Source organism: Pectinophora gossypiella, unplaced genomic scaffold, assembly GCF_024362695.1.
Source record: "Pectinophora gossypiella unplaced genomic scaffold, ilPecGoss1.1 Pgos_44, whole genome shotgun sequence".
Classification (NCBI taxonomy): Eukaryota; Metazoa; Arthropoda; class Insecta; order Lepidoptera; family Gelechiidae; genus Pectinophora; species Pectinophora gossypiella.
Window position 1 is genome coordinate 503,581 of NW_026063254.1, and position 27,601 is coordinate 531,181.

At 38.4% G+C, this 27,601-nt stretch overlaps 2 protein-coding genes and 1 long non-coding RNA gene across 3 annotated transcripts; all 3 read left to right on the plus strand.

Moving 5' to 3' along the window:
* LOC126381312 (uncharacterized) lies at positions 1-4,258 on the plus strand. The gene is made up of 2 exons (XM_050030811.1): positions 1-2,300; positions 3,466-4,258. The coding sequence occupies exons 1-2, from the start codon at positions 1,216-1,218 to the stop codon at positions 3,674-3,676; spliced, it is 1,296 nt and encodes a 431-aa protein (XP_049886768.1). The 5' UTR covers positions 1-1,215; the 3' UTR covers positions 3,677-4,258.
* Positions 4,259-11,516: 7,258 nt separating this feature from the next.
* On the plus strand, positions 11,517-14,482 carry LOC126381316 (uncharacterized). The gene is made up of 3 exons (XR_007568767.1): positions 11,517-11,570; positions 11,650-11,738; positions 14,303-14,482. It is a non-coding gene; the product is annotated as an uncharacterized LOC126381316 (long non-coding RNA).
* A 69-nt stretch (positions 14,483-14,551) lies between these two features.
* On the plus strand, positions 14,552-27,332 carry LOC126381309 (uncharacterized). Its single transcript, XM_050030808.1, has 7 exons — positions 14,552-14,934; positions 15,212-15,272; positions 15,801-15,925; positions 24,435-24,513; positions 25,052-25,181; positions 25,677-25,733; positions 27,327-27,332. The coding sequence occupies exons 2-7, from the start codon at positions 15,226-15,228 to the stop codon at positions 27,330-27,332; spliced, it is 444 nt and encodes a 147-aa protein (XP_049886765.1). The 5' UTR covers positions 14,552-14,934; positions 15,212-15,225.
* The last annotated feature ends 269 nt before the right edge of the window (positions 27,333-27,601 follow it).

Here is a 27,601-nt window from a genome sequence, read left to right on the forward strand (position 1 = left end):
TACTGGACACTGGTAGCACCTCTTGCTATATCACAAGACATCTGTGTTCAAAATTAAATTTACCTCTTCATAGCATTGAGACTACAGTGACAGGTATCACTAATCAGAGCATAAACATAAACAAAAGCACCACTATACAAATAAAGTCAGCACACAACTGTTACGAAACAGAAACAACATGTCTAGTAGTCAATCAGATATCAAATTCACTTCCTAGTGCATACATTGACAGGCAGATGATTAACATCCCACAACACATACACTTAGCAGACCCAGACTTCAATATTCCTGCTCCGATTGACATATTACTTGGCTCAGAAATATTCTGGCAAGTAATACGGACAGGAAGGTTGTCACTAGGTAAACACCAACCAGTCTTACAGGAAACAGAACTGGGATGGCTAATCTCAGGCTGTTTACCTATAGATGGTATCAGTCAACCTAACAAAAACAACACATGTTTTTTTGTTAGTCAGATTTCAGATCAGTTAACTCGCTTCTGGGAGTTAGAAAACATTACAGACACTTCAGAAACCTCATCACCAGATATTCAGACATGTGAAGACATATTCTCCACAACCACAACACGTGATGAGACAGGCAGGTTCACAGTGAACATTCCTTTTAAGCAGTCACCAGATTGCCTAGGGAATTCATATTATCAGGCCAAGCAGCGTTTTCTTAACATAGAAAAACGATTCAGCTCAGACCCACTATACAGACAGGAATATGTAGACTTCATGCAGGAGTACATTGATACAGGGCACATGACTAAAAACATACAGACAGACAGACAAAAACCCTCCTATTACTTACCACATCATGGTGTAATACGTGAGGAAAGCACAACTACAAAATTCAGAGTAGTGTTTGATGGTTCCGCACGAACATCAAACAAAATATCACTTAATGATATTCAAATGATAGGTCCCGTAGTGCAAGATGATCTCACATCAATACTAATCAGGTTTAGACAACATAAATATATAGTATCAGCTGACATCGAAAAAATGTATCGACAGATTTGTATCTGTCAGACAGATACAACGGCCTTTACAACAAATTGTTTTTCGTTTTGACCCATCCCATCCACTTGACACGTATACACTAAACACGGTCACTTATGGTACAGCATTAGCACCTTTTCTCGCCACACGTTGCTTGAAACAGGTGGGGCTGGACTGTCAACAGGACAAGGAAATCTCAGAGGTGATAATGCGTGATTTCTACTGTGATGACCTACTCACTGGGTCTGATAATGAGACACGCCTTACACACATAATTCAAGAAGTAAATAATGCATTAAAGTCAGCACAATTTCCTCTTCAAAAATGGCAGTCCAACCACCCTGATATACTACAAAAGGCACAGTTATCATCAGACTCACCACATCACACAGTCAATTTAGGTAACAAGGAGGCATCTAAAACATTAGGTATTTATTGGAATCTTAAACATGACACTATAACGTACACTACGCAAATAAAAAACACAGACCATGATAAAATCACCAAACGTAAAATTCTCTCCACCATAGGACAGATATTCGACCCATTAGGTCTCATAAGTCCTTCAGTTTTAGAAGCTAAACTATTAATGCAAAATATGTGGTTACAGAATATTCAGTGGGATTCATACATCCCACATGACATTCAGAAACAGTGGAAGGCGTTCGTAGACTCCTTAGCAGCTTTAAAACAGCTTATAATACCCAGATATGTTTTTAGTTCACAGAACAATGCAGAACTACACATATTCTGTGATGCTTCACAGAGCGCTTACGGAGCATGCGTGTATGTGCGCACGCAGGACCCTAACGGCGCTGCGTGTGCACGACTATTCATAGCCAAGTGCAGAGTAGCTCCCTTAAAGAGCTTAACTATCCCACGCCTGGAGCTCTGTGCAGCACTCACAGCTGTTAGATTATACAAGAAGGTCATTGACTCTATTCGTAATCCACAGATTATTTCAAATTGCTATTTTTGGAGTGATTCAATGATCACCCTATCATGGATAAAGTCATCACCTCACAAGTTAAATGCATTTGTAAGTCATAGAGTCAATGAAATTCAAACCACAACAGGCCATCACACATGGCGATATGTACCCACGAAACAGAACCCCGCAGATCTCATATCTCGTGGTCTCACAGCGACTCAACTCATACATTCAGACATGTGGTTTTCAGGTCCCGAGTTTCTTAGGTATGATGAAAACAGCTGGCCCACATCACCCGGGCACCTCAGCGAGTCTGACCTACCAGAAACAAAAAACCACACAAACACAGAACATTGTTGCATGCAAGTAGATAAAAATTCGTTTATTTACAACTATTCAGACTTCTCAAAATTAACACGCATTACAGCGTACATATTAAGATTCATTAACAATTGTAAACAAAAACTTCACAACAAACGCAACTATACAACATTAACAACATCAGAACTTAATCAGGCAAAATTTCAATTAGTGAAAGTTTCACAATTGCATTCTTTTCCAGATGAATATCAGTCTCTTCTGCATAATAAACTTCCAGTTAAACATAAGTTTCACTCATTGCATCCTTTCATGGATGGTCGCGGTGTCATTCGCGTGGGCGGCAGGCTCGCGAACTCGCGATTTTCATACGACAAAAAGTTTCCAATGTTATTACAATCTAATCATTACATTTGCAAACTAATTTTTAATTCTTATCACAGAGCACTTCTTCATGCAGGCCCTCAGCTTCTACTCGCCACCATACGCGAGACATACTGGCCTCTCGGTGGCCGCAATTTAGCTAGAAAAACAGTACATTCATGTGTCACATGTAAAAGATATCAAGCAAAACCAGTTACACCTATCATGGGTAACTTACCAGAACCACGCATGCATTCAGACTTCGCATTCACACACGTCGGGGTAGACTACGCCGGGCCAATCATGATCAGTAACCGTAGGGGTCGCGGTAGTCAATTAATAAAATCATACATATGTGTATTTGTATGTTTTGCAGTGAAAGCCGTACATTTGGAGTTGGTTACCGACTTGACTAAGGAAGCCTATTTAGCTGCATTGAATAGGTTCATTAGTCGTCGTGGCAGGCCTTCTCACATTTATTCAGATAATGGTACCAACTTTGTAGGTGCTTCAAATGTCGTTGCAAAGTTCTTTACAGATAATCAGAATGCAATACACAGCAGTGCAGCAGAGCAAGGCATTACTTTTCATTTCATCCCTCCATACACTCCCCACTTCGGTGGACTGTGGGAGAGTACTGTGAAGTCCACAAAGCATCATTTAAAACGTGTCCTAGGCTTAGCCCATCTTACGTATGAAGAGATGTACACAGTACTAGTTCAGATTGAAGGCATTCTCAACTCTAGGCCCATGACGCCTCTCTCTTCCGATCCGTCAGATCTTACAGCCCTCACACCTTTTCATTTCTTAATTGGACGATCTCTAACTGTGATTCCTCACCCGCAGATCACTGGCTGCAACCCGCTGCGTCTGCCGAGATACCAGCGAGTTGAACAGCTACGTCAACACTTTTGGAACCGCTACTACAAAGAATACATTTCACAGCTCCAAACGCGGTCCAAATGGCAGCAATCTCGTGGACAACTGGAGGAGGGCATGCTGGTCGTCGTCAAGGAGGAGGACGCCCCGCCAGCCCGCTGGACCCTGGGCAGAATAATACACCTTCACCCTGGAGCAGACGACGTCGCGAGAGTTGCAGATATCAAAACCCAAGCAGGCACCATAAGAAGGGCCTTCAATCGAATATGCCCTCTTACATGACCGAGGCTCTCACACTTGGCCCCCGGCACAAATGACCCGGCTCATAACACAGATGACTCGCAGACAGCTAAATCAGAAAGCAGAGAGCTACTTCAGAATGCAGACAGCTAAATCAGAAAGCAGAGAGCTACTTCAGAATGCAGACAGCTACATCAGAAAGCAGAGAGCTACTTCAGAATACTGATAGCCATTTCAGAATACAGATGGCCTTCACACAATGCACATCACGAGGCCTTCACTCTTGGCCCCGGCAGAATGTTGGCAACACCAACACGCGCGCGCATGCGCGATACAAAGGACCAGAAGACAGGAGCGCCGCGCGCGCGGGACCGCCCACTTCTCGACCGACTCCGCCGCCGCCGCACGCGCGCTTGTTTATTGATTCGTCATATAATTATTTCGCTGTAATCTAAAGTAATTAAATACATTTTTATACTTGTATTTAGCGTCGTTTAATTTAACTTCAACACACAGTCTACTTAACAGGTACCACTCATCTACACCGTTTTTCTCCACACAATCCCTTATTACAACAGCAAGTTTGGCCGCCGCCAAACACCTTGCTCCTTTTGGAATGTGACGAAGGACTGGTGTGGTCCTTTTCATATTGGGAAGGATATCTAGGCAGCAATTTGTTGGTGGGGACAGAGACAGTGAATTTTGGCGTGTAGACACCGGTACCGGTGCAGCCGGAATATCAGTGAACGGTTGTGTGATCGCATCGGCATCGTTCTTGTGTTTGCGACCGATGTGAATACTAAGGCCCCGCCGTGAAAACAGTCTTGTAGAACCGGGGCAGTGTGGACAGGTCACATTGAGAGAACTCATGGTAATAAAATACACAATCCATAAAGATACTAATATTTTGTACTAAAAAAAAATAGTACCCTCTAGTTAGTAAAACGTAGTCAACAAGTATACAAAAAAAAAAGGAAAATACAGTGCGATTTTACCAAATTAACCGAAACATGACAACGAATAAATATTAATTATTAAAAAAGTGAATCATTAAATATAAAATTATTATGTCAAAATATTTAATTAAAACAAAACTACATACAACAAGAAAATGTCAAAAACTTAAATAATTTCACCTGTATAATTCAAAGTGTAAAGACAATTAATAATAATTAAAAAGGATGTAAAACACAATAAAAGATAGACGTCTCACAAAAATTAAAATAGTGAATAATTGAATATAAAATTATTATGTCAAAATATTAAATTAAAACAAAACTAAAACAAGAAAATGTCAAAAACTTAATCAATTTCACTTGTATATAAATAATTTAAAGTGGGAAGACAATTAATAATAATTAAAAAGGATGTAAACCACATTAAAAGATAGACGTCTCACAAAAATACCAAAAAAAAAGAAGCTAAAAACGATTTGTCGACGCCGGGATTTGAACTCGGAGCTGGCGGCTTGAGCAGTCAATAATAACGTCACGTACACCCCCAGGCCATCGATGCAATCGTCTGAAGTTGCGAAATTTGCGGCCAGTAGGAGACAAACACATATATGGACCTAAAAACAGCTGACGTGCAGTCCAAAGGTCACCTTTGTGGGTAATAGTTGGTTATCTAAAAACGGTTGTACGATCAAATTGATCGCGTCATCGTACTTAGGGGGTAGGAAGTAGGCAGAAAACTGAATTGAGTTAGTGATTTTTTTATGGTTTTTGCTGGGAGTTTTGTCTATCATGCCTAAACGGCTCAACGGATTTTGATGAAATTTAGTTAGCTGATAGATAGTAATCTAGAAAAGGATATGGCCTATTAATATTTATGCTATCGTACTTAAGGCGTAGGCAGTAGACAGAAAACTAATTAGGTTAGTGATTTTTAATTGTTTGTTTTAAAAGTTTGCCTCATTCACGCCTTAACGTCTGAACGGAATTTTATAAGACTTGGTTAATTTAAAGATAGGATCTTAGGCACGAACACAGGCTACTTTTTACGGCGGGAAAATGCCTCATTCCCGCGGAAATCTAGCGTGATCGTGTCAAGAAGCGCATGACGCCATAGCTACTGGAATGATTTCGATGTTTTTTTTTTAAACTGAGTGACCTCAAGTTAGTATTTGATCACTTTTCTAACTTAGAGGGTAGGTAGGCGCCATAATTTAGGGAATTTATGATAAAATTTTGATGCAACTGTCTTTATTAAACAGTTATATCTCATTCCTACAGGAACTTACACATAGCTATAGCTAGCTATCTATTAACATTAAAACTCTTTCTAGAATCACATTACGCCAATTAATTGATCTGATTTGTATAAGTTTCTTTATTCAACTGACTGTTACATTACATACAGATAAAATCTAATTACTTACACCACATAATTAATATAGTACTACATGACTAGCTACGCTTTAAACTTGAGGAGGTAATTCGATTAGACATTTATACGAACTTTAAGCCCAGTAATCAATCATAGTAATAAGGTAATACTCATTTTAGACAAAGAAACGGATAGGTAATCAGTTCGTCAACGAAATTATAACACCTACACTTAGTTTGTTTACTATTTAATGAGGGAAAATAATCCTTACTAATATTATAAATGCGAAAGTAACTCTGTCTGTCTGTCTGTCTGTTACGCTTTCCCGCTTAAACCTCTCAACCGATTTTGATTAAATTTGGCACAGACAATCTTTAGACCCTGAGAAAGAAAATAGGATACCTTTTATTGCGAAAAGAAGGGACGAAGAGATTGAAATAGGGGTTGAAAGTTTGTATGGGATATTTTAATTTTAAAATATAAATCCATGAAACTTTATATTTAAGCACTTGATAAAAAATAATTAAACATTTGTTCTAGCGTTGCTGAAATTTCGACCAGTGAGGAGGTGAAATGAGGGTTGAAAGTTTGTATGGGAGTTCGTCATTTTTGGGGATAAAACCACGAAACTTTATATTTAGGAACTTGATAAGAAATAAAAAAACAATTTGTTAAAGCGTTTTTGAAAATTCGATCTTTGAGGGGATGAAATAGGTGTTGAAATTTTTTATGAGGTTCGTCATTTTTCAAGATAAAAATATTAAACTTTGTGTTTAGGCACTAAATAACAAACAAAAAATCGTTTGTTCAAGCATTTTGAAATTTTTACCAGTATGGGGGTGAAATACGGGTTGAATGTTTGTATGGGTATTCGTCATTTTTGAAGATAAAACCATGAAACTTGGTACGTAGGTCTCTTAGGATGTGCAGAGTTTTTCCGGATACAAACGGATTTTCCGAAATTCGAACGGAACGGAACGGATTCGGAACGGGAACTACGAAGCCAAACTTTTTGTATACAAAATATTAACCACTGAACCTAGGAACATGATATTTAGTAGTTTTGGGTGTATCAAGTTAAAAAAATTTGGCTTTTGTAGATAAAGTTCCTTTCGTCGTCGCGCACATTCGCCGAAGTGTGGCGGCAGTCAACGGCGCTGTCTTGTGGTGGGGGAGCGCACGTGGTGTATACGTGGCCTGCTCGCGAGTGTCGAGTCCAAACAATTTCTACATTTTAACAAATAATAACAAAATAGCAAACGTTGTGTACAAAAAAGTTTTAAATTAGGTCATTTTAAAATATTTTTGTACACAACGTGACGCTGACCCCTGTAAGTGTCTTGGATATAAGGGACCGATAAATATTCCTAGGTAATTTCTGCCACTCAATATAATACATAGGTACTTTATAACGACTGTAAACAGATATTTTTTATTTTTTTTAAATATACCTACTTACTCTCTTTTAATCACATGCTATACCGTTCCTTTTATATAATCCATAATATTCAAATTAAAAGTACGCAGACGAAGTCGCGGGTACCAGCTAGTTTCTTATAATTTATCAGGATTAAATTCACCTTTTTCCATGTCTGAAATTAAAGGCATTTTAACAAGTTTAATTGACACTAGTGTTGCTGCTCGATAGTGCCCTATCGATAGTTTTCGATCGAACTATCGATAGTTTACCAAAAAACGAAAGTATCGATAGTTAATTGATAGTATAGATACTATCGATAGTATCGATACCTCTTTTTTGGCGATACTATTGATAAGCAACGATAGTATCGATAGTTAAAAGATGAAAAACTATCGATAGTATCGATAGTGGAAAAACAAAAAACTATCAATACTATGATAGTATCGCCCTTCGATATTGCGCAAGCTATCGATACTATCGATAGTTTTGTATGATCGATAGTGACCTTAATTTTGATAGTATTGTAAAAAAAATCCTATCCACTCCACTTAAGTGTTTTTTTTTTTTAAGTTTAGAAAATTGCCTACTTCAAAACCAAATATCCACTGTAAAACACCCACGTAATATAAAATATATTAAATACGAGCATTAATTGGTGTGAATTGTTCCACACAATGCTACATTCAATACTATCGAAATTAAGGTCACTATCGATCGTACAAAACTATCGATAGTATCGATAGCTTACGCAATATCGAAGAGCGATACCATCGATAGTATTGATAGTTTTTTGTTTTTCAACTATCGATACTATCGATAGTTTTTCATCTTTTAATTATCGATACTATCGTTGCTTATCAATAGTATCGCCAAAAAAGAGCTATCGATAGTATCGATACTATCGATAGGCCTATCGGTTGGGTAGATGATTTTGGCTGTTTACTATCGATAGTAAAACTATCGATTTTTCGGCAACACTAATTGACTCGTCACCCGGTCAGGATGGTATACCCTATTCTTTTTTCCGTAACAGCAGTGATATACAAGGTCTTTGGTGATAACACTTTAAATTACTTTTTAAATATTATAAATTCTATTATAATGTCTGGCAACATTCCTCTCTCATGGAGGTCCCAGACCAAAGACCTTGTATAGAATAGACGGAGCATATTTAAGACGAAAGAAAAAACATAGGTTTTGTCTTTCGCACTCATGTGAGCCGTCATAAGTTAAAAAGAGATAAATATACTATCGTCGTAACGTCTTTTGTACTCGTGTAGCGGGTTTGTTATAGAAACGTACCTATAGTATATGTTTTTGTATCAGAACCACTAGTGCCGTTCCATGTCTTTATCGACATTATTATTGGCTAAATATTTCATGTTAGTCCAAGATCTAAAAAAATATACATTACAAATTGAATGATTAATTAAATACAGAAATAACGACCTAGTATCCATACCTGGGTGGGTAGAACCACAAGTAAATTAGTTAAAACGATACCTATTTGTACCCTGATAGAAAGATACCTAAGAAGAACCGTACGTTGCGGTGACAGATTCAGAACCACTTATTCAACGTAATTATCATGGACAAACTTGTTAAAGGTCAATTTATCATTTTTGAATCTATGTCATTTCGCAAAGTGTTATGGCCGAGGAGGTCGAGGACGGTCCATCTAGTCCACATATACTATAGTATCATTTTAATACGACATTGCGGCCACCCTTTGGTTGCTATAAATCACAGGCACAGGCTTAAATAAGGAGAAGGCGTCCTTCAGAAGAGAGAATTATCTCGTTTCATGGTCTGAATCTAATTGTTTCTTAATTTCTTGTTTCGTAAATTAGGATATTTACGAAATCTGGAAAATACAATATCTTTATGTAATCTTCATCCAAATCGGAAACAGGTCGAAAAATAAATTAAACGTGAATAGAATAACGCAACATGTAGATGTTACATTCAAACATAATATTATGTTATCGATATCAAAGGACAACACTACTTATAATACTTTGGGTACATGATCTGTCAAAGCTGATTAACGTAAAATGTGAAATCAATTATTTGTACAAATGTGACGGCTTTGCTGAAAATATGCGTCTGCATCGTGTTTAGGGCTCAATAAACTTTACAAAAACCAGACCAGGTAATGTATTTCTTGCACACAAACATGTATTATGTGGTCGATAACTTACCCATGGTGAGACATTGTTTGATCGTTCTCCATTATAACACCCATTCTACTCTCACAACCAATAGCTACGCAAGCCATGGTTCATAATGAATAACTATTTCACAGATTGTTTATATAAAAAGTTAAAATAATGTCCCAAAACACCAAAAAACTAACGGCAGGTTTGGTATCCAGCTGACTTCCACAACATCTCAAAACGGTAAACACTGACGTTCTAGACAGCGGTGTTTGTCTATGTTTGTTTCTTTTTTCCACAGAGATTGTTGCCATAGGGAAGAAAGAGAGCTGTGATAGTTTGATCGTCACTCTAAAATATTATCCGTCTATTCTATACAAGGTCTTTGTCCCAGACACATTCAACATTCGTTCGTGATTCGTTCTATGCAGATTAGATTACACGGCGTCATGGGCGGTTATCTTCATACATATCACTCTCGCATTAAGTCTATGGTGCGCTCATATTGAACATGACAGTTCCACCCCGCCCCTCCTTCATACTTCTTTCCTATTTCGCCTGCCATACCAGAGTGTAAAGACCAGTCGCCATCTTGTTCGACATGACATTTTCAAAGTTACTCCACAACATTTAATTCGTTTCATTCCGTAACTTATCCTCTCAATTTTTGTAGCTGTATTATCTAACTTTCACCATGTACCATAAGTGTAGTGTTGTGAGTTGTGATAGTAGACGAAAGGACGTAATTTTTTGTAGATTTCCGAAATCTGAGATACAACTCCAAAAATGGGTAGATTGGTTCTGAAAGATTGCGAAGTGTCCTGAACTTAAGAAAGCAGAAAAGGTTTTTCTCATCGCCACGCGTGAGATCTTGCCTCTGCGTCGATGCCTATCCAACATTATTTAGTGCTGATGAGATCACTACTGGTATGCCCCAAGGCTTACACCACGATGCCGATGGAACCAGTAAGTATCCTCAGAGTTATTTAAAATAATGTATCACATTATTTATTATTAAGTGGCTATTCTATTGACAATTGATGCTCTGTTTGTTGTTCTGCTTAGATAAGTTGGTCTGTTTGGGATAGTTGGTAGTGAAAAGAACAGTGGCAGAAGTCTGAGAATGCAACTCACTGAAAAATTTATTACTTTTCAGAAAATGTCTCTCATGAGCACAATTTTTGCAAGAGGAGGCTGCGGGAAGACCACTCCTACAGCAAAGTTGAAGTTCCAGAGAAACGTACAAGAGTGGTAAGTTTTACACATCTTGAATCAATGATTAATATGTATGATATACACAAATATCCAGTTACGGGCAATTATTTTGATATTGTTTTACTTTTCATATTTATCTACAGATAGAACACAAAAAAAAATGCCCTCGACAGAATGGACTAGGTATGGGTGTGGCGTAGTAGGAGGTTTATTTGTTTCTGTTAATTTAGAGCTGTTGTGAGGTTATTATTATTTTTTTATTTTGTGTTTCTTATTACAGATGCACCCATTTACTCCACCCCTCGACGCCCTAGACGAAGAAGGCCTGTGATTGTTACGAAAAAATCTCTGACATCAATTTGTGCAAGAATTTACTCTGATTACATGAGATCCAGAAAACAATCCATTAAAAAATAAAATAATTAATAAATAGCACTACCTATTTCATTTCAAATTCTCATTCCAAATGAAAATAATTAGATCTAATCACGAGGGTGAAAAAGGGAGGCGATTTAGGCTTAAAAAGGCTAAAATTTCTACCACCCAAACCTATTAACTTCCAAGGCAAATAATTCAATTTAAAAAAAAGAGCTGTCATGTTCTATAAGAGCAGTTTCCACAGAGCAATTTTTTTACTATGGAACATTTCCGTTTGATACGTAGCATCTCTACTTGGTCTGTGCACGGCGTGGAGTCGACGCCATCTTGTTGTGGTGGGTCAAACGTTCTATCAATATCAAAGTTAGTATTAGGCGCATTTAATACGGTTGAATGTGTTTTACATTTTTACAGTTTCAGATTATTCAATCTGGTAGTTTCTACGATTATGAGCCCACAGTACAAAAGCTGAATTTTTATATAGATGCAGGTTACGCAGGCAGGTAAGTTTTAACTTTCTTTAATTTTAGTAGGTACCACGACCAATATCCCTTAGTATGTTGTCATTTGTTCGTAAATTCAAAGTTAACTTTTCTGTCGAAAATAGGACGTATACACAAAATGCGAAGCTATTTACCTGTCATATCAGTGGCGTATTTGCTATACTTAAACAATATTTGGTCTTTTAATTAACACATTTAATTATTTTAACGAATTTGATATCGTCAAAGCTACTTCTTCTTCTATCGTGTAGGATGTGAGGTGAATTACCAACCTCATCAAAGCTACTATAAAACCAGGACTTGGTAAAATTTTGATCGATTTTATAGGTACCGTTGACTTAGCCGAATTTTCGTGTGAAATCAGTATGGGCGTGGGACTTTTCTCAAAAAAAGAAACAGTTCTGTTTTAACCTCGTAAGCCCTGGGGTCCTCTGAGAAGGACCAAATAATTGTAGTCTTAAGGGCCGAAGGTTTTGAAATAGTTCGTTGGAATAATCAACGAAGGTACTTTTAAAAGTAACAAAACTTTGCCGGTTAATTTAATGCAACCCTTTTGCGCCGATTGAGAAAAAAGTATTTTGACTATGAACTAGTTCATTCAACATACATACATACATAAACTCACGCCCGTAATCCCAAATGGGGTGGGCAGAGCCACAAGTAATCAAAGACAACTTGCAGCCACTGTTGATACGAAGTCCTAAGATGGATATGATGAACGTTATGGTGATAAGGGATCAGCCTATCGCCCATAACATTAGTCCATCATGTTAGAGAACGCAATCCCTCTGTCGGTTTTTACGACATGCCCGGGAAGACAAGCAGCTGAACGTGTTCTATGTTTTTTATTTGCTCCCAGAACAGCATAGAAGCGAGTTCGTTGTTCAGCGATAGTTCATTCAATTTCGTGAATAGGTGGCTTTGATAGAAAAACAGAAATATGTATCACTTGTCGTAATTTGTCATTTTATTGCTAAAGATATTGAAATAAAAAATACTAAATATTAATGTAATGTGTGTATATTTTAATGTTGTAAATGTATATGTGTGTCGTAGATTTTACCTAAATAAACTCTTTTTTTTATATGAAGAAAAGGCATGTGGGATTCCTCACAATGTTTTCCTTCACCGCTGAGCATGTGATAATCATTTATGATCCAAACATGAATTCGAAAACAAATTCGACAATCACTGGTTTAGGCCTGTGCTGGATTCGAACCTGCGACTTCAAAGTGAGAGGCAAGCGTTCTACCAACTAGGCTACCATGGCTCCACCTGCTAGGGACCGCAGAGTCGAATCACCTGTGATGAGACTACAATTGATCATAGATTGGTCGCCCCTAAGTGCTCCCGGTTCGATCATCTTCCATTTCCCATATAGTCGCCTTTGCCACAGTAGCCCTTACTAGTAGTAAAACATATGTATATGTTGGGATATCGCCCATTAGTCAAAGCGATCACCACTGGATCACCTGCACGTTGGGAGGCACGTCGGCCATCCCCTTAGGCCATAATTCTCAGGGATTCTCTACGGTCGCTGTTACAAACTAAAAAAACGATCCGGACTCTGAGGGCTATCTATTACAAACGTCCAAGTACAGGTCGAATCACGACATCCTGAACGTCTAGTTAATATATGTATAATATAGGTCTATACTTGTTCATTCGGAAGCGCTGGAATAATGGTGAGTGACATTATTCCAGCACTCGGGTAATAACCACTTTTCACTCCACTCGTATCCAACCTTTTTTATTTCCCACCATGCGCCTGTTATCTCTTTTTACCTGTTCAACATTCACAGTCCAGTCAACATCGCACGTCCCCGAAATATCATCGGTGTTGCCGTAAGCGATAAAGTATCAAGCATAAATAAATAACCATAAATACTCAGTATACGTGTCGGAATCGTGGCTGACCACGGCAAACCTAACCAACACTTTAAAGTTTTGATATTAATATCTCGAAAGCGGTGCATCGCAGAGTAAAAATAGCGTATTTTTCAACACCCTATGTTAACATTAAGTCGTAGTAATTTCACTCAAAAATTCGGCAATATTCCAACTCAAAGTAAACCCCCCCCCCCCCCCCCCCCCCCTTAAGTATACTCCAACCAACATCAATGGTAATTTTATCATTTGAACTAGAGCTTTGCGCATGTTATAATACAATCCACCTTTGAAATGTTGTTTCCTTACCAAAGTAGAAAGTAAAAAATAGAATTATTTAAATACTTTCTATGCTGTGTACTTGATACATAGCTTCATTGTACAATTTAATTTTGTATGATGTGAAATTTTTCATCACAAACTATATTGCATCTCTTGCTTGCATGTCTGTTTAAATGTTTTTTACATGATCCTCTACCACTGAAAAGTCTTCCAAAAGGTTCATACACATATAGCTGTTATTAAAAATTATGTATGAGAATATGCATAATGTCATGGATATTTATTTAATCCTTTCAACATCTGATTGCTATGTGTGTGAGTTTCAAATAATTTGTGACTTTCAAAATCAGTACTACTGGTGGCCTTGCCTTACTTATCCATATTTTATTTTTCAGAAGAGCCTAACGTCAGAAGAGTCGGTGTGCAGGAAGAATATATAAAATTCCGACCGTCACCCAATTTTAAAAACATGAAAAAGTTTTTAAAAAACAGGAGTAATCATCACTCGGTAACTCCTGAACCCCAATGCGAAAAGTTGGATCGAAAAGAAATAAAACCGGTGGTAGTGCAACCGCCACTACTAAATATTGTTAAAATAATAATAATAATATTGTTTTTTGTTGTTGTTGTTATTGTTTGAATCTAAATATTGTTATTAAACAAGAAAAAGAGGATGATGATGAGTCACAAAGCAGCTCAGGTGGAGAGGGGGATCATAGCCAAGAGCTAACAACATCAGAAGAGCGTGCTGTAGAACAGACAGAAGAACGTCCCAAGAAAGAAATCTGCAAAGAATTTATTAGAGGCAACTGCAAGAGGCCTGTATGCAGATATGCACATGAAGTCGACGTATCTCAGTTGGCTGGAGTATATACATTCTGCTGGAATTACCAGAATGCTGTGTGTACATTTCCAAATTGCCGGTTTGTACGTGCATCAGTATTTGAAGAAGCTGAATTTTATCGAACTGGAGTCCTGCCACCACATGCTAGAAGTCATCTCAAAAAACCATCACCTACATCAGAAGGTATTAAGTTATGCAGTTACATATATTTATTACTAAACAATTATAACATGCAATACAATTATTTAAGACCTAGTGTAGATTTTATAACTATTATGTTTTCATTTTCACCTATTGTGGCTGACATATCTGCAATTTTTTGCTAAAATAATTTGTCTTATTGACAATAACAAAAGGTGCAAATCAGATTCGCTAAACGTTTCAGATACGTCAGTTAGCGACGTCAGCGATGATATATTGCATAGGGAGGTACCTACTTAATATATATTTTTATTTTCAGAGACCCAGCAAGAGATGAGACCATCTAACTTTACAAACCTTCCTCCACCAGTTCATCCAACGTAAGCATTACTTAATTAAAAATATTTTTGTATTATTTTAATAATATTACTAGTACCTACGTTGATCACCAAGGAAAGAAAGTGACCAATGGCCAATGAGGGTATTGGCCAAGAGCCATAATACACCTGAATTGGGAATCATACTCTCTCCTGAGAAATACATAATGCTTTATGCTACATCTACAAGGAAAATAGCTAACTGCTTTGTATGGAAATTTATAATGCTACAATATGGCATTATTATAATAATGTTTCTTTTGTTTTTATTGAAATACGTACAGCCGCGCCAAGCTCCTCTACCACTGCACTAGTAACATTTACGGCTACAAAGCTGTTTGTCTTTTGACATGTCACAAACTTTAATTTTAGAAAGTAACAATACAATTTTTCGAAAACTTCTCTACTTATTTAGTATGACAGTAACATCTCCCCTCTTTAAAAAAGGAAGAAGGCATTTCGGACAGGTGTAGTATAAAATTTATTTGAGAAGTACCCTCAATATTTACGATTATTTTTATTGCCTTGCAGTGTGGATAAATCTCTGCCCATCCTTAGCTGTGTACCTACAAGCACCATTGAACAAAGACCTGAAGATGAAATGAGAAACTTGTTGTCACGCAATGTTTCTCCTTTTAAACGGGGCATTGAGGAATGTATGTATAGTTTATTTTTTTAATATTTAGTAATTTATTCAATTTTGCCATTGGTTTGCAACACTTATATTTACATCGTGTTTATATGTATATGTAATATTATTAGTTTTGCATCACCATAAAAATACCGTTTTAAAAATATGTCTTCTGGAAAATAACATATACAAGAGTAAGGCAATATCTAATCTGTACTTTTGATTTTGGTAGTAGTCATTTCATTATACATATACATAATTTAATAACTGCTGTATACATGCTGCATGCTGCTGTGTGTATATGTATCTAACTCTTAGAAGTATTTTCTGTGGTAAATGTTGATAATAGCCATATGACTAAAAGGTAAATTCTATATACAGGTCTCATCATTGGCCTTAGAAGTCTATTTCTAATGCTTTAATTATTGTCTTGTAGAAGATGTAGTCTTGCATTCTTATCTTTGTAGGTCTATGATGATAGATAATATAATTATGTTAATTATCTGGATAATTATCTATGTAGTCCCTTGCATAATACAATGGCTCTGTTGAATTTAATAAATTCTCCTGAAATAACAATTCACCATATTATTAAACTTTGTTTTGTGCCCCACCGGCGGCTGTCATCGCTTTTTCGTTTGCAGTGCATTTTAACCCTTTCACGGACAGATAGCATGGATCATTGATGGTTCATAATAGGTAATATCGAGGATCAAAACTTTTGACTCACTTCACTTTCACTTCACTTTTTAAAGTTTATGGCTGCATCGTTTAGAAACGATGATTCTACCAACGTCAAGGTACCGAAGAAAAAAAACCATAAAAAAAAATTAAATAAATAAAAAAAAATAGTCGGTAGGTACATTTAACTTTTGACTCAAAAGTCAAATGGGTTTAAGCGACAATTTGGGCGAAATTGACTTATATATGACACCTTGGGATCGGAACGTCATTAGACGTTCTGTCCTTGAAAGTGTTAACATATTTTATGATAAACTAGCTTTTGCCCGCGACTTCGTCCGCGTGGCGTGTTATATAAGAGAGAGATCTTTGTGTGTGTGGGAGTGCATATCAAATTTCAAGCATCTAACTTATGCAGTTTAGATTTTTTCATACAATTTTTTTCCCAATAACTCCCATTTTTCAAAATACAGCCAAAAATAAACTTTATATTTACTAAGGTATGCATGCATGCTAGATTGAATCAATTGATTGAATTGATTTTTTTTTAATTGATTGTTCATTGAGTTTTAATTTTAATACACACTTCCTCTCTTCCCTTCAACGTTGCTGTGCCCTACAGGGTCCATGTTTTAGTTCCTATGCCTATGTAACACCCCATTGTACTACATGGAATGCAATAAATAATTTAATTGAATTGAATTGAAAACATCTATCTTACGCGGTTTCGATTTTTTCATACAAATGTTTTTTTCCCGCTAACTCCCGTTTCCGTGGGAATTTTGCAATATCCTGTTGCAACTAAGGTTTAAGTTAACTAAGGTACCTGCATGCCAAATTTCAAGCGTCTAACTTAAGCGGTTTAGATTTTTCATACAAAAGGATTTTCCCGCTAATTTCCGTTCCCGTGGGAATTCCGGGAATTCCTTTCTTAGTGCACCTCTACGGTACATAAGCTATGTCCCTTCCAAATTTCAAATGCCTACATTTAGCCGTTCAGGCTATGCGTTGATATGTCAGTCACTGAGTCAGTCAGTTTCTCCTTTTATTTAGATTTGATTTTTTCATACAAATGTTTTTTCCCGCTAACTACCGTTCCCGTGGGAATTTTGTAATATCCTGTTGCAACTAAGCTTTAAGTTTACTAAAGTACCTGCATGCCAAATTTCAAACGTCTAACTTGAGTGGTTTAGATTTTTCATACAAAAGGATTTTCCCGTTAATTCCCGTTTCCGTGGGAATTTCGGGAATTCCTTTCTTAGTGCACCTCCACGGTACCTAAGGTACCTGCATGACAAATTTCAAACGTCTAACTTGAATGGTTTAGATTTTTCATACAAAAGGATTTTCCCGCTAATTCCCGTTCTCGTGAGAATTTCGGGAATTCCTTTCTTAGTGCACCTCCACGGTACCTAAGGTATCTGCATGCTAAATTTCAAATGTCTAACTTGAGTGGTTTAGATTTTTCATACAAAAGGTATTTCCCGCTAATTCCCGTTCCCGTGAGAATTTTGGGAATTCCTTTCTTAGTGCACCTCTACGGTACCTATGGTACCTGCATGCCAAATTTCAAACGTCTAACTTGAGTGGTTTAGATTTTTCATACAAAAGGATTTTCCCGCTAATTCCCGTTCCCGTGGGAATTTCGGGAATTCCTTTCTTAGTACACCTCTACGGTATCTAAGGTACCTGCATGACAAATTTCAAACATCTAACTTGAATGGTTTAGATTTTTCATACAAAAATATTTTTCCGCTAATTCCCGTTCCCGTGGGAATTTCGGGAATTCCTTTCTTAGTGCACCTTTACGTTATCTAAGGTACCTGCATGCCAAATTTCAAAAGTCTAACTTGAGTGGTTTAGATTTTTCATACAAAAGGATTTTCCCGCTAATTCCCGTTCCCGTAGGAATTTCGGGAATTCCTTTCTTAGTGCACCTCTACGGTATCTAAGGTACCTTCATGCCAAATTTCAAACGTCTAACTTGAGTGGTTTAGGTTTTTCATACAAAAGGATTTCCCTTCACTACTCTGCTCCTATTGATTGTAGCGTGATGAAAAGTATACTATGACCTGTCCAGGAGTGTGAAGAATAATTGTACCAAGTTTCATTAAAATCCGTCCAGTAGTTTTTGTTTCTATAAGGAACATACAGACAGACAGACAGACAGACAGATAGACAGACAGACAGACAGACAAAAATTTTACTGATTGCATTTTTGGCATCAGTATCGATCACTTATCACCCCCTGATAGTTATTTTGAAAAAATATTTAATGTACAGAATTGACCTCTCTACAGATTTATTATAAGTATAGATCATGAGAAATAATAGTTTTATATTTGTTAATACACGACGGACGGTTTAATTCATGCTCGGAATCTGAAGATGAATCGGAAGTGATATCATTATTGGCCAATGATAACAATAAAGAAGTTTTCAGTTTTTCAAGGTCATCGGCCGGACGTTCTATGCGAGACAACCGCAAAAGCAAATACTGAGCACGGCCTAGAATACGCTGATGGGCCGAAGGAGATTTGTCCGGGCTCGATAAACAAGAGATGATTTCGTTTATTTTTAATGTTAAAGTTTTATGTTCATCATCAAGATCACACTCAAAACCCTGAGATGGTACAACTATACTGCCGCGACGGGCTTGTTTACAAGTTTGTCGAAATAATTTTCGTAATTGCTCAACAGTATTATCCTGGTCAACCTTTACGTTCCGAATAGAAAGTTCATGAATAAGTTCATCTTTCAACAAGAAGTTAATATTAGCATTGAATTCCGCCATTCTGAGTAAACAAAGTAAGAACAGTATACCAGATAAGTGAAGAAGAACTATGGTTATGACACAAATGTATGTGAATACAGTTATAGTACTCTAAGTACTAACAAAATGTAAGGAAAAAAAAAATTATAAGTAACACCCCTATTGGGTACTTATCTACACGCTACTATGGTCCTATGTATCAAATTTATGAATACTACGTTCCTATATAACCACTAACAAATAAAATAATATAAAAACCCACAGTCTATTACTATGTCTATGTAAGAACTTCTATGTGCTCTGAGTCACTATGTTTATAATTGTATAAATTACTAGAAAAAGGAATTGTGTCACTATAGTCCTATGTGATATTAAAAGTATATGACTATGGCCCTATGTAAACTAACTCAGCTTAAAATAAGAAAAAGAAATCTGAGAGATACTATGGTCCTGTCAATAAAATTATCACTATCTTCTTATCGTGTCGATGGCAAACTAAATTGTATCGGCCCAAAACTTGGCAACAAGTATGGCGCTATCTGCAGCGCTCATCAGATCCTCCTGCGTACAGGTGTTCGGGCACGCAGGACACGATGTAAGATGTTCCATCGTTTGGGGAACAGTGCCGCACTTGCACTTTAAGTCCGAGCCATCCGAGAAACCCCACCTGAACAAATTGTCCTTACTTCGGCCCACCTGAGTCCGAAGTCTATTTAGAGACTTCCAGGTAAGCCAAGGCAAATCAAGACCTGGCGGAGGTCTCTCGGACGGCGAAACAAAAGGTTTTGGGAGGTGTACCCGTTCCTGCCAGATCCTGCATCTTTCTTTAGAGCGGTCCCTGTCACGTAGAGGCGACACACACTTGGCGAAGCTTTTGCGGCTTTTCAGCCTTTGCGGCACAGGATGATAGCCGTGGAGTGGATGCCGATGATGAATGAATTTTGGCAAACCAAAATTATCACTATGTCCCTGTGCAACAACAACTGGAGATATGCAAAATTTTAAGTTTACATACCTACTTATAAGTAGAAAAGTAAAGTCATAAATGTGTACCTATTAAAAGAAAACACACCCTATTTGCTATAAAGTTACACCATGTGCTTATAACTAGGTTATGTTACAAAGAACAAAGAAAGTGAAATACCTACTAATTTCCAACCTTGCTTTTCTGAGCCAAACGTTGGGCGCTTACTGTAATACTTTAAAGGTGTGGGGTGAGTTACCCCTATAGATGTTGTCTTATGATGAGATATTAGTTTCCCAGGGCGTGGAAATAGGCACCGAACTCAGAGAATAGGGGGAGAATAAGATTAAAATGTTGGGCGCCGTATAGAAGATCCCCTCCTATTGCAAACAAAGCCAAGGTGTTGGAAATAATAAAGATTTCACTTTTAACAATGGTGTAATTGATTCAACAATTTCACAATAAAACAATATGAAGTCAGTCTGTTACAAAACATCCTAATGTAAATTAAGAAATAAATCTATTACTATAACATGGTGTCTTAACTTAGTATTATTCCTAAACAACTAGGTTTTATCCCTATGAGGATAAGTAAAGTGTCAGGACGGCAGGTCCTGACCAAAAGGCATGGAGTATGTATTGAGGATAAATACTCCATGTATTAGTAGAATAACACCTCGTGAGAATGGCACTATCCATAATAGGTTAAATTAACCATGAGAAAGAGATATCCAGGTGGTATCCAGAGATTCAAACACCCAAACTGGACTTATATTAATGACCGCAACAGGAACTGTCCCTGACGGCAAAAGCAAATAATGAACACAAATGGTAGTCATGGCTGGGGAGCTAGACCCTGAAGGAAAGCCTTGAAGTTGATCATTCTAGTTGAACTTTGACACTGGACTCTGCCGGTGGACTTTGACCCCTGTAACAAAATGACATGTTACAGCTCTGTCAACCCCGTTACGACGCGGAATTTTAGGTTTAAACACTCACCACATCACGTGGGACGATATTATAACAGCATTCCCCCTAGTCGATGGACTAAACCATTGTTTTTATACTGAAAGAAAGAACGTGAGGTTAGGTCATTGTCATGAACATAGCACACACGCTCTTACCAAAGTGCTGACTGCGACACCGACCACTCCCTGGTTGCCAGTAGAATCGCGTTATCCGTACACAAAATCCATTCGTCCAGACCACCAGGCAAAAAGAAAATTGATACGCAAAATATTAGGAATGACGAGATGCTAAAAACTTTTGAAACACTCGTACGCGAAGAAACTGCTTTCTGGGATGTGGATGCGCCCATTTTGGAAGAGTGCGAGAGAGTAAAAAACCTCCTAACAACAACAGCTGCCACGGCTTTCGGTCATCAGAAAGTCAAATCTCCAGACTGGTTTGCAGATAACGTGGAGCATATCCGCCCTCTGCTTGACGCAAAACGCAAGGCTGCCCTGAGACATCGGGAAAATCCCTGCCAAAACACCGAACAGGAGTGGAAATCATCCAAAGCGGCACTCCAAAGGGTCACACGACACTACGCCAATGCATATTGGACCGAACTTTGCCGTGGCATACAGTCGTGCGCTGACATGGGAAATTTTCGCGGTGTCTACTCTGGGATTAAACAAGCGCTCGGGCCGATTCCCAAAAAGACAGCTCCTTTAAGGGAAGCCGATGGTTCTATCATAACAGATAACAATCGGCAACTCACACGATGGGTAGAACATTACACTGGGCTCTACTCAACTCCAGTGAATATCTCGCCAATAGCAATAGAATGCATACCCAAATCGGCAACGTGGAGTGAGTTGGACGACCCACCTACCGTGGAGGAGCTTATCAAGGCTATTAAGCAGCTTAAATGCGGCAAGAGTCCGGGAGGTGACGGAACTAATGCAGAGATCATGAAACTTGAGTGCATTACACCCATTCTGTACAATCTGTTGTGGAAATGCTGGGAAGCGGGGTATATTCCACAAGATATGCGCGACGCCAACATTGTTACCCTATACAAGGGTAAGGGTGACCGCGGCGAGTGTAACAACTACCGCGGTATATCCCTCCTAAGCATTGTTGGCAAGTTGTTTGGACGTGTGGTTCTAGCCAGAATCCAAAAACTTGCCGATCGCGTGTATCCCGAATCCCAATGTGGTTTTCGCGCCCAGCGTTCCACAATAGATATGGTTTTTACACTTCGCCAATTGCAGGAGAAGTGTAGAGAGCAGAAGACCCCCCTGTTTATTGCCTTTGTTGATCTCAACAAGGCCTTCGACACTGTCAGCAGGGAGGGACTTTATACAGCACTCGAGTGTATCGGATGCCCACCGCTTCTGTTAAGCCTAGTAAAGGCTTTCCATGAAGATATGAAAGGCAGCGTTGTGTTCAACGGCAATACTTCGGATCCGTTTGATGTGCGCAGAGGTGTACGACAGGGCTGCGTGTTGGCTCCTACCTTGTTTGGGATATTTTTTGCGTTGCTTTTGAAAGTCGCCTTTGGCAACGACCAACAAGGTATCCACCTTCACACCAGGGCTGATGGGAAGCTGTTTAACATCATATCGCAGCTCAAGTCTAAACGACGTCGTGAGGACCTGTATGCAGACAGTTTCCTTTTTGCCGATGACGCAGCGTTTGTGGCGGCCTCCCCTCACGAGCTCCAAGCTATCGTGGATAGGTTCTCACGAGCATGTACCTTGTTCTCCATGAGCATAAACGCAAAAAAGACGGTTGTACTGGCTCAAGGTTGCACGGAAACACCAATCATTTTGTTGGATGGTGCCCCTTTGGAAGTGGTGGACAAGTTTTGCTATTTGGGGTCGACTTTGTCGAACAATCTCTCGCTTGATGCGGAGATCGACATCCGTATAGGCAAGGCGGCCACCATGTTCGGAAGATTAAGTACAAGAGTATGGCGAAATAAACATCTGACTGCCAAGACTAAAATGGTCGTTTACCAGGCTTGCATCTTGTCCATACTGTTGTACGGTGCCGAAACGTGGACCACGTATGCGAAACAGGAACGCCGTCTAAACACATTCCACATGCGTTGTCTCCGGAACATCTTGGAGATCTCATGGAAAGACAGGGTCACTAACGAGAGGGTTCTTGAAATCGCGCAGCTACCCAGCCTCACGGCTCTGTTAAAACAGAGGCGCTTGAAGTGGCTGGGGCACGTGTTCCGAATGGAACCTTCCCGTCTACCACGTCGTGTTTTACTTGGCGTAATAGCACACGGTAAGAGAGATGTCGGAAGACCGGTGCTTCGATTTAAAGATTGCGTCAAAAGAGACATGAGCTCATTTGGAATTTACCACGAGGCATGGGAGGAGCTCGCCGACGATCGAGACCTGTGGAGGAAGCGTGTGCTCGATGGACGCGACACTCATGATCACACCTGGTTTGACACACTGGCGAGCAGGAGAATGAAACGCCATCAAACCGACAACAATCCACCAGTTGGAGACTTCTCCTGTAGAGTGTGCGGTAGAGTTTGCCGCTCTAGGATCGGCTTGCACAGCCATGAAAGAAAGTGCATTTCTTCGAGGCAATGACGTCATAAATCGTCTGAAACAGATGTATAAGGCCAATGATGATGTAGCTCATAATTGCCAACGTTCCACGATAATAACCATCTAAACACTCACCAGAAGACTTCACCATCCTTTCATCATAATATATGTGGCTTATACACCACTTTAAAGAAATAATCGCGACGGGACTAAATTGCCATCGTCATCGCGTAAACGAAATGTCAAACGGACATAACTTTTTCCCGGCGCGTAGGCACACACTTGTATGCCATACAGCCAAGTGGGAAGTGTAAAAAAAAACGTGTTACAATTTTATACCTACACCCATTGATGTATAATATGTTACTACCTACACCTCACGCTTCGAGCCAGATGAGTAATATAATAAGGCCCTTATAATTGTACGCTGTTACATTCGCCATCGCGATTGGTTTATCGCCATACCAGAATTTTATTTTTTAGTTTTAGTGCATTGCGCCTGTCTATAATATTCTTCCATTTTTACTGATAAAAACTAGGTATAACTTGCGCGCTTTGCGACTGTCATAATATAGCTTGATGATTTTGTCTGCAGTCACCGGCTCGCCACGTGAACTTGAAGTCAGTGAACATTTGGCGAAAAAGTGTAAAAACTGCGACATTGGAGAGTTCAGGTATAATGCATATGACTAATTTTAATGTTGCCACGAGCACAAGTAAAGGCGATGTAGTGTTTTCATATATGTTCATTATAACGATGAAGGTCACTGCTTAGTGTATTATTATTAACTAGTATTCCGCCCGCGACTTGTTCCGCGTAAACATCTGTTAAGTATGCTTTTTTACGCCTTTGGAAAATAAGTTATTAATTATTAGTCATTCTGTGTGACAAAACATATCAAATGCAGAAGAGTGATTACAATCATAATCAATCAACGAAACTTTGCGAGCTATAGTGAGTGCGAAACAAACACTATAACCAGTTGTTTTCACAAACCGTAAACATTGCTATAAAGTGAATTTTACATTCATACTGTTGTTATTGCATATCGAATTGTCAAACAGCAATGGCGACATATAAATAGAGACCAATTTTATTTGTAACCTGCACTAGCAAATTACTATTAAAATATTATTTTTTTATTTTATTTTTTTGTATATACCTATATTAAACTCAGCTAAAGAAACTCAAAAGAATATTATCTATTGCAGTTTAAAATATAATAAAGAGATGATGGAGAATATTTCCCAATCGTCAGAGGAAATTATCAAGAAAATTGCACAAATTTCTAAGAAAAGCACGAAATTGTTGAATGTCTTGTATACAGTTGTCAAACAAATGGTAAGTATGTTTCTGGAATCATACAATATATTTATTCTCGTTAGATTAGGGTTTTGGAGAGCACGTTAAGCCGTCACACGTGTTAGTGTCGGTATATTGTAGTCTTTGATGTATAATATTATTTTACTATAGTAATACATTGTAGTCGTCAGGCAAAATCGCTAGTTTTCGTAACTATTGAACAATTTGGCAACGGGGTTGGTTACTAGCCCAGACATCGGTGTCAACTTTTTTTTATTTACATGATTTATTTTCCGGAGAACTTCTTGCCTGGAGAATCTGTGTCATCCTATACTGGAGCAAGTCCGCGAAAGGAAGGATGAAAGGAGGTCCGCGGGCAGTTTTGAGACCTCAAGGCTGTTTATGTTATCTTATAGTAGTAGGGAAGTGACACTGAACACATTTCTGAAGGAATTGGTTGGGCCCCTCTCACCCACTCTGCAACCCCTTTATTGACAGGACTATGTGTGTATTAATTGTTATTTACTTTTCTAGAGTTGGAACAAGACTGCAACTGTTAACAACGGGATGATTAGTGCAGATAAAGAGAAGGTAATTTATATTTTCATATTATAATAATAATTTTTCTCAACAGCCTCCGTGGTCTAGTGGTTAGAGCGTTAGGCTCACGATCTGGAGGTCCGGGTTCGATTCCCGATGGGGAAATTGTCGAAATCACTTTGTGAGACTGTCCTTTGATTGGTAAGGACTTTTCAGGCTTGAATCACCTGATTGTCCGAAAAAGTAAGATGATTCCGTGCTTCGGAGGGCACGTTAAGCCGTTGGTCCCGGCTATTAGCCGTAAAAACACCTCCACCAACACGCAGTGGAGCAGCGTGGTGGAGTACGCTCCATACCCCCTCCGGTTGATTGAGGGGAGGCCTGTGCCCAGCAGTGGGACGTATATAGGCAGTTTATGTAATTTTCCTCAAAAGCCTTTCCTTTCCTGGGCGAAATTAACACCGAAAGTGTTAAAACGCAAACTACACCCCGACGATGTGCACAAATCTTTGCCCACCATGCATGCGTCTTTCAAACTTAAGATGTCAGTATCAGACTATCCTTATGATAACTTATGCATGCAATCAAAAGTGAAATTACAAGGAGCGTGTATGAAAGTTTTAAAACGAAATAAAATTAAGCAACTTTCGTAATTGAATTACTATTGAAAGTAAGATTTTTTTATTACATTGAGTAGGTTAGAATCTATATTAGCAGTTGTAAATTATATACCTTATCTGCAGCGAATGGGCGTCATCAGGTCCGTTTTTTACCTTCGCCATTTCGCGGCTAATACGTAGTTGGTCCCAAAGTTCTATCACCGGCACAATTAAAAAAAAAATGTTTTTGTTGTACTCGAATGGTCCCAGAATAGTACTCGAATAATCTCGGGTGAAACCTTCTAGTAAAGAAAAACAAGGAAACTGCTACGCGTCAGAAAAGACTGCCGCTAACAGGATTTACGGTGACATTCCAGAAGTCTCTGGTTGCAGAATTTGTTTATGCGATGTGATATTGTTAATCCCTCACAGTACTTTAAATTGATATAAATAATTAAAAACTAATGAATACTTTGGTTATAATAATTATTTTAATTTATGACAGACTTTGGGATCGACTACGTATAACACCCGTTTTTTTTTTTAAATCTTTATTTAAAGAGCTTAGTCACTACTGACTATGTCGCTCTGTAACAACTACATACAGAAAAAGATAGCAGGTTGAGCCTAGAACGCCGATAAATTATCGCAGTTTTAAACCCACCCTAACTAATCGATATAGTGCTTTAGCTTCCCTGGACAAAGGAAAAGCCAAAACACTGTTACATACTCCAACCTCCTTAATACTAGAACATACAATTTGAGTAAAATTATTCCTATGATTGTCATTCCGAATACACTCTAACATTATGTGCAGTACATCCTCCACTACCCCACATTCTGTACAGTTTGGAGATTCTGTTTTTCTCATCAAGTAGGCAAATTTATTTAATGGTAAATGCCCAGATCTTAGCCTCATAGCCATAACTAATTCGTTTCTACTCAGGCAGTTGTTGATCCAAGGAACGGCCAGCGGCTCAGGTTGTATTGTCCTATACCAAATACCTACCTCTTTAGATCTCTTATCAAAATACTCTTTCCATAGGTCTAGACATTGTCTCTTAATCTCACCTAAGCATTCAGTAAAGAAAGGTCGACATGAAATAAGCATACCATGTGAAGACGCTTGTTTTGCTAAACCATCAACTATTTCATTTCCGGTGATGCCACAATGTGAAGGTACCCACTGCAGATATATTACTTTTGATTGATTTTGTAATTCTCTTATCAAATGTAAAATTGAATAGGCTATCGGTAACCCTCGAAAATTCGAGGTGCACCGAGCCAAATGATACAAAGCACCTTTCGAGTCTGAGAATA